Genomic DNA, 14,721 nt, shown 5'->3' with positions numbered 1-14,721 from the left:
ATGAATTCTGAAGGAAATCAAGCCTGAGTGCACACTGGAAGGACAGATCCTGAAGATGAGGCTCCAATACGTTGGCCATCTCATGAGAAGAGAAGACTCCCTGGAAAAGACCCTGGTGTTGGGAAAGAGTGATGGCAAGAGGAGAAGGGAACGACAGAGGACGAGATGGTTGGACAGTGTCATCGAAGCTACCAACATGAATGTGACCCAACTCTGGGAAGTAGTGGAAGACAGGAGAGCCTGGCATGCACTGGTCTATGGGGTCATGAAGAGTCGGACATGACTTAATGGACTAAACAAAAAACAAGGAAGCTTCAGGCCTAGGTTTGGCCTACCTTCATGGCAAAGTTTTGGGCCTATCTTCCTACTACAAAAAGACGTTGCTCTGGCACTTGCTCTGCATGGGGTTGCCTTTGAAGAGGGTTTGGAAGTTTCAGGAGGCTCACAATGATGCAGCCAGAATGCTGACTAGCATTTTTCAGAGTGAGCACATAACTCCTCTATTACAACAGCTTCACTGATTGCTGATCTACTGTATTTCCAAGCCTGGTTTAAAGTGTTGGTCATGATCTGTAAACCTCTCTACAGCTTGGTTCCAGGTGATTTGAAAGACCATGTCACCTCATACAAACCTCTTCAGACTTACAAAGAGTTTCTAGCGATGGTCTTCTCTTGGTCCCATTGCACTCACAGGATCAATTAGTAAGGGTGTGAGAAAGAGTGCACCACCAGTCTATGGACTGCACTCCCCCACAAAGCTAGTTGTCTCCCTCCCTCTTGTCCTTCTACTGGCAGGCACAGATCTTCCTTTTCAGAGAGTCTTTTAATTGATTTGAGCAAATAGGGGCCATTATAGCTAAATTTTTAAATTGTGATTTTTAACACAGCTATTTGTTTAATTTCTTTTAATATTACTGTTTGCTGTGTTTTATTGTATTTATTATGTTCTTTTAATTGCTTGTCAGCAGCCTTGTGTCCTCTATAGAGAGAAAGGCAGCTAATAAGTAAGCAAGTGAATAAATGTAATCATTTGTGATAAATCTGTGAAGATTCTCAGTCATCCAGGTGAGGTTATCTGAAAGTTGAGTCATGGCAACTGAACTTCTTTCTTATTAGGTTAAAACGTTTTGCTACTTATCCAAGTAGCTTCTTCAGTCTGAGGAGAGTTGGTAGGAGACCCTTGATATATCCTCCACGTTGGTTTCACTTCCCCCTGGTTTGAACAGGCTTGGTAGATTGGTCGTTAACAGTGGTCTTTCTGGTGTGTGTGGTCCTGATATTTTTGGGCATGAATGAAAGGGCAGCATCTGGTCTCCTATTTATCATGTTGCCCTTTCATCCGTCCAAAGAAAGATCAGGAAATTATTTAAAAATTATTGTTCAAAATATTTTATCTAGCTGCTGTTTTTAAAAATTCTGGTGCATGCCTATTAGCCTACAGTGGTGCCTTGACGTACAAACACCCCTACTTATGACCATTTCCACTTATAAACAGCTCCGGTTGCAAAATTTTACTTCTATTTGCAACCAGAGCTTCCATTCACAAACAGAAAAAGGCAGGCAAAAAAGGTTATACCAGAAAGATCTGGATGTCCCAGACAACCTAGATAGTGTGGTTGCTGACCTTGAGGCAGACATGCTGGAGAGTGAAGTCAACTGGGCCTTAGAAAGCATGGCTAACAACAAGGCCAGTGGAGGTGATGGCATTCCAGTCAAACTATTTAAACTCTTAAAAGATGATGCTGTTAAGGTGCTACACTCAATATGCCAGCAAGTTTGGAAAACTCAGCAGTGGCCAGAGGATTGGAAAAGATCAGTCTACATCCCAATCCCAAAGAAGGGCAGTGCCAAAGAATGCTCCAACTACTGTACAATTGCAGTCACTTCACACGCTAGCAAGGTTATGCTCAAAATCCTACAAGGTAGGCTTTAGCAGTACGTGGACCGAGAACTCCCAGAAGTACAAGCTGGATTTCGAAGGGGCAGAGGAACTAGAAACCAAATTGCTAAGTTGCACTGGATAATGGAGAAAAGAGAGGTTACCTACCTTTAACTCTGGTTCTTTGAGTGGTACTCTGTGAATTCACATTAATGGGTTAACTCTGCACCTGTGCAGAGATCTCTGGAATATTCTAGAGCTTTATGCTAATCTAAGTAGGACCGCCCCCTCCCATCCACGAGGTCCACCCACCCTCCAGGCAGTTCTAAAGGTTGTCTGCCGGTGCATAATTAACGCAAGAGTGACGGACAGAGGGGAAGACAGGCGGGAAATGTGAATTCACAGAGTACCACTCGACAAACCAGAGTTACAGGTAGGTAACCTCTCTTCTTCGTGGCTATGTGAATGCACACTAATGGGTGACTAACCAGCTTACCTCAGAGGCGGAGGGATGTCACGACATGATCAAAGACAGCACAGCCTGACCAAAGGAGGCATTAGGCTTGTCCCTCAGGTCCAGCCTGTAGTGGACGGCGAATGTGGATGGCGTAGACCACGTGGCAGCTTTGCAAATATCTGGGAGGGGAACTCCACAAAGGAAAGCTGCAGATGTAGCCGTGGCTCCAATAGAATGAGTTTGATGCCATCAGGTAACGGTCTCTTGGCAATTTGGTACGCTAGCTTAATAGTGGAGACCAACCACCTGGAGATACATTTGGGAAGACACATGGGATCCTCTGTGAGGAGGGTGGGAGAGACGAAGAATCTCTTAGACTTTCTGAAAGGCCATCCTGGAGAGGTAGAAGGAGAGGGCCCTCTTTACGTCTAGTGAATGTAATGATCTCTCGAAGTCCATTGACAGGGATGGAAAAAATGTGGGAAGAATAATAGGTTGTGACAGATGGAACATTGACACCACCTTAGGTAAGAATGAGATGTCTGGAAATAAGGTAACCTTTTCAGGATGGAACTGGAGAAAGGGAGGATCAGTCCGCAAAGCAGCCAGTTCTGAAGCTCTACGTGCGGAGGTGATAGCGACAAGGAACAGCACCTTCCGTGAGAGGAGGTATTCCGACACAGTTGCCAATGGCTCAAATGAATGACGAGAGAGGCAGTGCAGCACTAGGGGGAGGGACCACTGTGGAGGTGGTGAAGGAGCAGGAGAGTGCATGTTGGCAATACCTCGCAAGAACTGCTTGAGTGACGGAAGAGCATGGAGGCGTCTGAAGCTTGCCGTTGATGAGCGATGATTGTGGAGAGGTAGACTTTCAGTGTTGAGAGAGACAGGTGATTATGAAAAAGGTGGGATAGAAACTGGAGGACAATGTCAAGATTGGTAGGTGAGGTTGGTAAATTGAGTTGTGTAGCAAATTTTTTGAAGCTAGACCACTTGTAGTACAGCCTAGTTGTGGAAGGGTTATGTGCATGGGCCAGGATTTCATTTACTGAGGCGAGATCCTCCAAGCTGTGAGGTTGGGGGTTCGTATGTCTGGGTGGTGAGTTTCGCCGTGCTGTTGCGAGAACAGGTGCGGGACCAGTGGCAGTCAGAAATAGTCACTGCTCTGTGTTTTGAGGAGTGTGAACCACAGCTGCCTTGGCCACCATGGGGCAACCAGGATCACGTTGGCGTGGTCCAGTCTGATTTTGGCTATGGTGCACAGAAGGAGCAGGAAGGGAGGGAACATGTAAATGAGGTTCATGGACCAATCTGCCATCAGAGCATCTCCCATGGATCCGCATCCGATTCCTCCTCTGGAATAAAAGATGTCACATTTGGTATTGCTGGGGGTCGCAAACATGTTGATGTCGGGAGTCCCCCAGCGCTTGCACAGGTTGAAGTACGTTGTGTGGTCTAGCGACCATTTATGCATTTGAGTTCTCAGGTGACTGAGTATGTCTGCCACCGTATTCTCGTGTGTGGCTATATAGACTGCCATGGGAAAAACATGATGCTCCAAACACCATTCTCGTATTTGAACAGTTAGATAAAGGAGGGGAAGGGAGTGGGTGCCTCCCTGTTTGTTGAGGTAAAACAGAGCTGTTGTGTTGCCTGAAGGGATTTGTACAATGGTGCCCGTTACGAGTGGTTTGAGGGCTTTGAAAATGGCAAGAAGCTCTAGGTTGTTTATGTGGAATATTTGTTCCTTGTGTGACCACTTGTCGTGGATCTTTATTTTGTTTCAGTGAGCGCCCCATCCTGTGGTGCTGGTGTCTGTCATGATTTGGGTTATGGGATGTAGAGGGGAGAAGGAGCGACCCATGAGGAGATTGCATGGTGTGTCCCACCAGCGAAGTTAGGCATTACTCGCAGAAGTTTGGATTGGTTGTCTGCCATGGGGTCGAAGGGGGTGAGGAACCAGGATTGGAGGGAGCGAAGTTTCAGTCTGGCATGGAGAATGGTAGAGGTTGTTGAGGCCATTAGGCCCAGAAGACGTTGGACAGTGTGGGCCATGATGAGAGTGTATGGATGGAATAAGGACGATGCCACTGCGTTCTGTATGGTCGATATTGTCATTGCGTGTTATATGATTGTGCTGTCTTTTTAAATTTTTGCAGGTTTTCTAGTATGTCGTCGGTTTTGTCATCGAAAAGGCTGGAGCCATTGAATGGTAAGTCTTCAATCTGCATTCTAACGTTGTCTGGTATTTGTGCAGATTTCAGCCATCCATACCTGCAGAGGTCTATTGCCGCTACCAGTTGCCTGGCCGAGGCATCAGTCAAGTGCCTAGCTGTTATTCTCTCCTGGTGAGCAAGAGCGATGGCTTCTTGGTGATATGCCAGTCCTCATGTCTTGTATTCATCAGAGGCTGATAGGAGAGATGGGAGGGCCTTGGACCATAGATGGCGATGGCATGTTCCCAGTGTTGCAATGTAGTTGGCAGCATGAAGGTTGAATGAGGCAAGTGAGTAAACCCAACGAGCTGCAACATCTAGTTTCCTCCAGTCTTTGTTATTGGGAGTTGTGGAGGAACGGCTGCATATTCTGCTCTGAGTCGCATCTATGATGAGTGAATTAGGTGGTGGGTGTCTATAGAGGAATGTGGTATAGTTCCCATGAGTCCTGTAGAAGTTTTCCACCTTGCGTGACATTTCCGGGATGGAGAATGGTTTAGACCATGTCTCCTTGGTAAGTTCGAGGAGTGACGGTATGAAAGACATACCTGGAGGAAGAGATTGCTGGCTATTGATATCCTCGTATACTTTGTCAGTTTGTATCAGAGGGGGCTGTTTGACATCCAGGTCAAGCAATTTGGCAACTCATAGTATGAGCTGTGAGTAAGATGAAAAATCATCTGAAGGGGACAGTTCATTGTGATTACTGTCACAGTCTGGTATTGGGAGGTTCGGGATGGACCCTTGGTGCGGTACCGAAAGAGAAGAGTGCGATGAAATAGAACGTGAAGAAGGAGCAGGAGATGATGGACCATAGAAGGGAGGTGGCAAAACAGGCGCAGCATGAAGAGATTTAGAGGAGGATGGTACCGGAGCAGTGGGCATCTGGTGGGCTTGCGCTGGTAGATGTTGACTCGGTACTGGCGTCTGTTTGTGATGTCCTCTGGTTGATTGCTTGGTACCCATGGTCAGAGGCTGAGGGCCGGAATACTTCGTAGTGGACTGTACCGACATTTGTGGTATCGGCACCGAGGTATGAGGTCTTTTTGGTGGTGCGGTACGGGACTTGGCAGCGTCCACATGTCTTTTTCTGGAAGTACGGGATGCTACCAGTGATTCCGGTACCGAGTCAACCTCCGATGAGCGCCGGGAATGGTAGTCATCTTGGTACTAATGTCTGTACTGCGAATATGCGGATGAGGTGTCCATATTGTAATAATATCCGTGTCGGTAACGATGATCCCGGTAGTAATCAGGTTTGGAGGGGCGGTACAATGAGTCCAGAGTTGGGATCGTTTTAGATTGGGTCATAATACTCTTTGGGTTGGTAGAGTTTGGCCATCTTTGGATGCTTGAGCCTTCGGGATAGTTCTCAGGATGGAAGAGACCCAGTAGGTGTAGTGGGTCTATCCAGATCAGTACTATGGGAGGTATGTCGTTCCTTCCTTTGCCTCTTACGTGGTAGAGGACATTGCAGTACCGTAGAGGCTGAATCTGACTCGCCCATGGACGTGGAGCGATGAGTCGAAGGTGGGCTTGAATGCGGAGACAATGGTACCAATGGTCAAATCCACCTTGACTAGTGAAACCGGGAGTTGAGGCAGTGGAGGAGATTCAGGCTGAGCAGATGGGATCAGTGCATCCTCCGACGAGTTAATGCGGATTGTAGATTGATCCTGTACCGGGGGGGAGTTCCGGTACTGGGGTGGCTCGTGCCAGAGAAGGTGGTTTCTTTTTCTTGTTCTGTTTAGTAGAGTCAGAAGTCGGGATGGACGACGGTGCTGAAGCTGGTTTGGTAGATGGGGGTGCCTTAGATTTATGCTTCGATCTGAGAGAAGCCTTGGAAAGAGTCGGAGAAGTAGCAGCCAAAGTGGAGGGGTGTGAAGGAGGCTTAGCGATGGGCGGAGTGTCCATGGCAGGAGGTTGAAGTGATTTCCCCCAAAGATAGGGTTGTAAGTGTTGCTCTCTCAGTTTCAAAGCCTGCTTCATAAAGTTTTTACAAAACTGGCAGGAGGAAGTCTGGTGGGCTTCCCCCAGGCAGAAAAGACAATATTTATGACTGTCTGAGAGAGAGAGATCTTATTGAAGCACTTGACGCACTTCTTAAATGGGGGTGGCTTTGCCATAAATGGGGAGAAGGGAAAAAATGAGGGGGGAAAGGGGAAGGGGGCGTTGAAATAGTCTCTTACTTTTAGCGGTGAGAAAGAGAAAATTGTCTTAAAGGAGAAAAATGTTCTTTTATAGGAATCGTGATGGCGAAAGAGGAGCGGCTCTAAGGAGACGTCATGCAATGGCGGTAAAAAAGAACTGAGGTGCCTGGAGGACAGGCAGACCTCGTGGATGGGAGGGGAGCGGTCCTACTTAGATTAGCATACAGCTCTAGAATATTCCGGAGATCTCTGTGCAGGCACAGAGTTAACCCATTAGTGTGCATTCACAGAGACCACGAAGAAGAAGCCAGAGAGTTCCAGTAAAACATATACTTCTGCTTCATTGACTATGCAGAAGCCTTTGACTGTGTCGACCACAGCAAACTATGGCAAGTTCTTAAGGAAATGGGAGTGCCTGACCACCTTATCTATCTCCTGAGAAATCTATATGTGGGACAGGAAGCAACAATTAGAACTGGATATAGAACAACTGATTGGTTGAAAACTGGGAAAGGAGTACGACAAGGCTGTATATTGTCCCCCTGCTTATTTAACTTATATGCAGAATACATAATATGAAAGGCAGGACTGGATGAATCCCAAGCCGGAATTCAGACTGCCAGAAGAAATATCAACTACCTAAGATATGCAGATACCACTCTGATGGCAGAAAGTGAGGGGGAATTAAAGGGCCTCTTAATGAGCGTGAAAGAGAGCGCAAAAATGGTCTGAAGCTCAACATAAAAAAACCGCTAAGATCATGGCCACTGGTCCCATCACCTCATGGCAAATAGAAGGGGAAGATAAGGAGGCAGTGACAGATTTTACCTTCTTGGGCTCCATGATCACTGCAGATGGAGACAGCAGCCACGAAATTAAAAGAGACCTGCTTCATGGGAGGAAAGTGATGACAAACCTGAAAAGCATCTTAAAAAGCAGAGACATCACCTTGCCGACAAAGGTCCGCATAGTCAAAGCTATGGTTTTTCCAGTAGCGATGTATGGAGATAAGAGCTGAACCTCAAAGAAGGCTGACTGCTGAATAATTGATGCTTTTGAACTGTGGTGCTGTAGGAGACTCTTGAGAGTCCCCTGGACTGCAAAGAGAACAAACCTATCCATTTTGAAAGAAATCAGCTCTGAGTGCTCATTGGAAGGACAGATCCTGAAGCTGAGGCTCCAATACTTTGGCCATATCATGAGAAGAGAAGACTCCCTGGAAAAGCCCCTGATGTTGAGAAAGTATGAAGGCAAGAGGAGAAGGGGACAACAGAGGACAAGATGGTTGGACAGTGTCATCGAAACTACCAACATGAATTTGACCAAACTCCGGGAGGCAGTGGAAGACAGGAGGGCCTGGTGTAATCTGGTCCATGGGGTCACGAAGAGTCGGACACGACATAATGACTAAACAACAATAACAAAGGTGGCAACGAGGCTGCTTCTTTGTAGCTCTTTCGCCTCAGCAGTTAGAGCAGGGGTGTCCAACCTTTCACCTTCCCTGGGCCACATTAGAATATGAAAATTTGGTTTGGGCCGCACATACATTTGGTTTGGGCCGCGGGGGGGGCAGCCCTAGCCATCCTCCGCAGGCCCGCTCCAAGCGCACTTACCGGCAGCTGCGATCTCAGACAGCAGAGGCTGCCAGCTTCAACTCTGGTGGCTTTATGGGGCAGGGAGGGGGTCTACCTATTGACGGGGATGACGCAATGCAGTCACACAGCCCCCCTGTCCCCTCCCCTCCCACTCCTTCCTTCCTTCCCTCTCTCCCCCACTACTGTTGTGACATGCCCCGGCCACATTCCGGCCGCAAGCGCCGGCAATGTAACTTGAAACTTTGGAATTTCTTTTAAAATAAAAAATTGCACTGGGCCGCATTACAAGCTGACCTGGGCCGCATGCGGCCCTTGGGCCGCGGGTTGGACAAGCCTGAGTTAGATAGTGTGCGTCGTCCTCGGAGGCTTCCGAATTTCCTCCTTCTGGTTTGGAGTGAATGTGTATGTGTGTTTGCAGAGAGGTAAGGTGCTGTTTTCGGTTTTTTAAAAACTGTTTTTGGGTGTTTTGCAGTGTGGCTTTGAGCTGGGGTGGGGGGTTATGTTTCTGTGCTCTGATGAGTCTTGTTGTGTGGCTTTAAAATGTGAAAAGTAGACTGTAATATTAAATTAAGTGTGAAAATTAGACTGTAATTTTAAAATGTAAATTTATTTACAATATTTATTTTTGCATTCACTGGCTCCTTGTGTTTGTGTACTGTGACCTCTCTTTGCTGGTCTGTGCTGCCTGGCTTGGTGTAAAATGGAGTTTAGACTTCAAAGTATTTTTGTTTTAAAATCAGAAAATTTCCTGCAAGAAAAATGGCAACAAATGTGGACAAAAAAATCTCAAGTTAACATTAGCAACTTCCTATAAAGAAAATTTATACAAAATGTTCTATAGATGGCGTCTCCCTCCATCCAGACTTGTAAAAATCTTTGTAAATATTTCAAATAAGTGTTAGAAATGTAAAAAGCAGGAAGGAACTTACTACCATGTGTGATGGACATGTGATATAGCAAGAAAATATTGGATTAAAGTACGTATGTGGATTAAACAAATGACTAAGCAAAAAATGGAATTCAAACCAGAAATTTTCTTGTTCAGATTATTACCAAATAATATAAATAGGCAAAGCTACTATTTAATATCACATGTTCTGACAAGCAGCTAGATTAGTATGGGCACAGGTCTGGAACAAGGGAGACGCACCAAAGGATGACATGATCATTAAAAAATATTAGAATGTGCAGAAATGGGCAGATTAACAAAGAGATTAAAAGGACAAGAAAAATTAATTTATTACTTAAGATGGAATGCATTTTATGATTGGTGGAAAGCAAACGTTATGTAATAAATAGAACTAAAATGAACAATATATAGAAGATCAAAATGGAAGAAATGTAATAGTGAATAAGATTGCTTGTAGGTTAAACTCTAAAATGATTTGTTTTATTCATATATAATGTCTTTGTATATTTGTAAATTCTATGTTGGAAAATAAAGAATTATTATATATGTTATAATTTTTTTTGAACTTGTTATGTTTTATGTTGTAAGCCGCCTAGAGTGGTCGAAATGACTAGATAGGCAGGGTATAAATAGAATAAATAAATAAATAAATAAATAAATAAATAAATAAATAAATAAATAAATAAATAAATAAATAAATAAATAAAAATAAAAATAAAAATAAAAAAATAATAAAAATAAAAATAAAAATAAAAATAAAAATAAAAATAAAAATAAAAATAAAAATAATAATAATAATAATAATAATAATAATAATAATAATAATAATAATAATAATAATAATAATAATAATAATAATAATAATAATATATATAAAAGAAAATTTCCTGCAAGGGTCAGTGCTGCCTGGCTTGGTGTAAAATGGAGTTTAGACTTAAGTCTCCCCACCCCCATTGTCTTCTCTCTCTATCCTCTCTTTTTGGCTGAGGGGTTCTGTTTGCTGGAATAATGGTTACTGGTTTTGGTTTAAAATGTGTTTTGTTTAAAAGGTGCTTAGTTTGGTTTAAAATGTGTTTTGCTTAAAAGGTGTTTGGTTGGTTTAAAATGTGTAGATTTAAAATGTGTGGGTTTAGCATGTGTGGGTTTAAAATGTGTTTTAGGCTCCAAACTCCCCCCCCCCATTGTCTCCTCTCTCTATCTTCTCTCTTTTTGTGCTTAACAGCACAAACCATTGTCTGAGGGGTCTGTGTGCCCCAGTGGTGACCTTCTTTCTTTCCTCTTTTCCCCATTGTTCCTTCCCTCCCTCCCTCCTTTCCTGCCCTTTTTTAACCTAAGTCATCATAGGTTCAAAGAAGAAAAATTCTCTCCCTAGTGGTAGAGGATGGATTAACAGGTTTTGCATTCGTTACTATGGGAACAAATGCTTCGACTTACAACCGGCGCCTCTACATACAACCAAGAAATAGCCGGAATGGATTAATCGGGTTTCAATGCATTTCAATGGGAAATGCTGATTTGACTTACGAACATTTCGGCTTACGACCATCTTCTGGGATGGACTATGGTTGTAAATTGAGGCACCACTGTATTTACATACAGAATAATTACCAACCATTTATATTTTCCCCCAAAGCTATGACTCAAATACATATATCTTACTTTACAGTATCACTTTTTTGATAACAAATGTAGAAAAACTGATCTAAAGAAAATGAATGTACACTGTACTCACCTGCTCACCAGCTTGGGACTCCCCAATTATAAAACGATCCCCAGGCCCATCAGCAGCTGTAGATTAATACCACAGCAATATCATGACAATTGTAAATAAACCAGACACTTAAAGGATTATTACCATCACTACTATTACTATCATAATAGTCCTGAAACATATATGAGACAAGTAATAAAAATTAGGATTTGGTTACTATCATAATGTATAACATACACTATAGCAAAATATTCAGGTACACCCTTTGGGTTTATTTCTATAAAAGCCCACCACCACAAATTTACTGATAAGAGTTTAAACAAACAAACATTCCTACATATTTCTGGTTTGGTCATTTGTATATCTGGTATACAAAATCTGAAGTCTGAAGCTCAACATCAAAAAAACTAAGATCATGGCCACTGGTCCCATCACCTCCTGGCAAATAGAAGGGGAAGATATGGAGGCAATGACATATTTTACTTTCTTGGGCTCCATGATCACTGCAAATGGTGACAGCAGCCACAAAATGAAAAGACGCCGGCTTCTTGGGAGGAAAGCGATGAGAGACCTAGACAGCATCTTAAAAAGCAGAGACATCATCTTGCTGACAAAAGTCTGCATAGTCAAAGCTATGGTTTTTCCAGTAGTGATGTATGGAAGTGAGAGCTGGACCATAAAGAAGGCTGACCACCAAAGAATTGATGCTTTTGAATTGTGGTGCTAGAGGAGACTCTTGAGAGTCCCCTGGACTCCAAGGAGAAGAAACCGATCCATTCTGAAGGAAATCAGCCCTGAGTGCTCACTGGAAGGACAGATCCTGAAGCTGAGGCTCCAATACTTTGGTCATCTCATGAGAAGAGAAGACTCCCTGGAGAAGACCCTGATGCTGGGAAAGTGTGAAGGCAAGTGGAGAAGGGGACAACAGAGGACGAGATGGTCGGACAGTGTCATCGTAGCTACCAACATGAATTTGACCTAACTCTGGGAGGCAGTGGAAGACAGGAGGGCCTGGCGTGCTCTGGTCCATGGGGTCACGAAGAGTCAGACACGACTTAATGACTAAACAACAACAAAACAACAATATCATGTATATGTTGTATATAAGATAACTTATCATGTTCTCCTTTGCAAAGAGAGCAGGGGGATTGCTTGGATCCCCCTTCCCTCCTCTTCCTATGCCCAGGCAGGATAAAAAGGCAAGGTGGGCCAGATGTAGCCTGTGGGCCATAGTTTGGAGACCCCTGACTTATTCTATGTTATTACAAGAGGATAGGTATCCAGCCCTCAAAGAAATAAAGAAAATAAAAGTGCTTTGACATTCCTGCAGGAACACCTACTAGTGGGTAATCTTTAATTTTAAGAATAGTAGAATTACATACAAGTATTATGAGTCCATTCTTATGGATTATGGTATCAAAGAAAGTCAGAGACAGAAGGTCATTAGTCTTCTCAGTCAACCAAATTATAATTAATTAAATTTTATCCTGCATAGGAACATGGCAACTATTTTTCTGCATGTGAAGAGAAACCACATACCATTTTGTAAGCCGCCTAGAGTGGTCTATCGACTAGATAGGCGGGATATAAAATAAATAAATAAATAAATAAATAAATAAATAAATAAATAAATAAATAAATAAATAAATAAATAAATAAATAAATAAATAAAATTGAAATCCCAGGAGAATTTTAAAGACATACAAAAAAACCATAGACACACACTTCCTGGATGGTCAGATTGCACTAACTGTATTGCTGTTGACAATGACTGCCACTAAATAACACTCATATTGTAATGGTTAATAAAACAATAAACAGAACAGTAATCCTGCTAACTGCATTTGGTTTTTGCTGATTTTGCAGCATCTAATGAATGCTAAATAGCAGACAATACAAGCATATGAAACCAAACACATAATAAATGGTCTCTTTTTTGTGACCTCCCGAATAGAACAATTAACTAAGAGGCAGTTGCCTTTCATTATATGAACTACTGAAAGGACAGAACAGTATACCATAGACTTGGATCACAAGTTCAAGCTAGTCAATGAGTTCTGTTTTGAAGAACCAGAGCATAGCCAATTGTTTCACTAATGTATGGAACAAAAAATAAGTAGAAACATAATATACAATATGAGTTGAAGCCAAAATTTCAGGAGCTTCAATTTTAATTTGTATCCAATTTCAAACAAAAACAAATGTCTCCTTCACAGATACAGTATATATATATATATTAAAAACAGTTGGTAATGACTAACAAGAATTGTTTTGTGTTCCCTTCTTTTCCTGTTACTGCAGACTGCTTCTCAGAACATCTGTAGTAGCAAATGTACTTCAACTTCAACTGAAATTTATATTTCTGCCCTTATTTGAATTTGCATAGTACAAAGGAAAGAAGAAGTGGACTTTTGTTATTAAGTTCTATAATGAAATCCAGAGGGCATACTTTGCTCATGCTGGATAAACCACACAACAAACAAAAATCTTTTCCAGTGTATGTCGACACAAGTTATTCACTCACATACTGTATTCCTTACTCTGCAATACTTTTTGCACTAAAACAGCTTAGCAACCTATATGTATGCCAAGAAACCATAATAAAGATCAGAATAGAAGATATACTAAAAGACTGGCTGAAATCCTGTTGAACAGAGTCCACCTGTACAATAAGAATTATTTTATCAGAAGTGGTAGACTGCTGCTGAGGCTTCTTTTTGCAGTTTCAGGGTACATGTGACTTCACTGCATTGTGTACAAGTCATACAAACTTAAATCTTGAAAGGAAGTGGCAATCTACCACGACTACTGAGGTAATTCAAATTGTGTGTGCTGAACTGGATTGGACAACAGGATTGGACAACAGGATTTCAGCCACTAAGAAATTAACACTAATTCAAAGACCAATGCTGCAAAGAAAAATACTGCATAGGAACATGGAATGTAAGATCTATGAACCTTGGTAAGCTGGATGTGGTCAAACAGGAGATGGCAAGAACAAACATTGACATCCTGGGAGTCAGTGAACTAAAATGTACGGGAATGGGCAAATTCAATTCAGATGATTATCACATCTACTATTGTGGGCAAGAGTCCCGTAGAAGAAATGGAGTAGCCCTCATAGTCAACAAAAGAGTGGGGAAAGCTGTCCTGGAATATAATTTTAAAAATTGACCAATTCTATGAAGACTTACAACACTTTCTAGAACTGACAGCAAAGAAAGATGTTCTTCTCATTACAGGGGACTGGAATGCTAAAGTAGGGAGTCAAGAGATAAAAGGAACAACAAGAAAGTTTGGCCTTGGAGTTCAAAACGAAGCAGGGCAAAAGCTAAAAGAGTTTTGTCAAGAGAACAAGCTGGTCACCACAAACACACTTTTCCAACAACACAAGAGGCGACTCTACACATGGACATCACCAGATGGTCAATACTGAAATCAGATTGATTATATTCTCTGCAGCCAAAGATGGAGAAGCTCTATACAGTCAGCCAAAACAAGACCTGGAGCTGATTGTGGCTCTGATCATCAGCTTCTCATAGCAAAATTCAAGCTTAAACTGAAGAGAGTAGGAAAAACCACTGGGCTACTCAGGTATAATCTAAACCAAATCCCTTATGAATATACAGTGGAAGTGAAGAACAGTTTTAAGGAACTAACCCCTGACAGAGTGCCTGAAGAACTATGGATGGAGGCTTGTAACACTGTACAGGAGTCAGCAACAAAAACCATCCCAAAGAAAAGGAAGTGCAAGCAAGCAAAGTGGCTGTCCAATGAGGCCTTACAAATAGCAGAGAAGAGAA

The 14,721-nt window shown here is 42.6% G+C and overlaps 1 protein-coding gene across 48 annotated transcripts in view; it reads right to left on the bottom strand.

The window, feature by feature from the left end:
- Positions 1-14,721, bottom strand: part of GPHN (gephyrin) — a 454,199-nt gene that overhangs the window by 65,769 nt on the left and 373,709 nt on the right. For all 48 annotated transcript variants that reach the window (XM_072986103.2, XM_078390238.1, XM_078390313.1 and 45 more), the window contains one exon: positions 10,940-10,995. In XM_072986103.2, the coding sequence (XP_072842204.2) occupies positions 10,940-10,995 (56 nt within the window). The remainder of the gene's footprint in view (positions 1-10,939; positions 10,996-14,721) is intronic.

The sequence above is a fragment of the Pogona vitticeps genome, chromosome 1 (genome assembly GCF_051106095.1).
Source record: "Pogona vitticeps strain Pit_001003342236 chromosome 1, PviZW2.1, whole genome shotgun sequence".
NCBI classification, from domain to species: Eukaryota; Metazoa; Chordata; class Lepidosauria; order Squamata; family Agamidae; genus Pogona; species Pogona vitticeps.
This window is presented reverse-complemented; position numbering and strand designations above follow the sequence as displayed.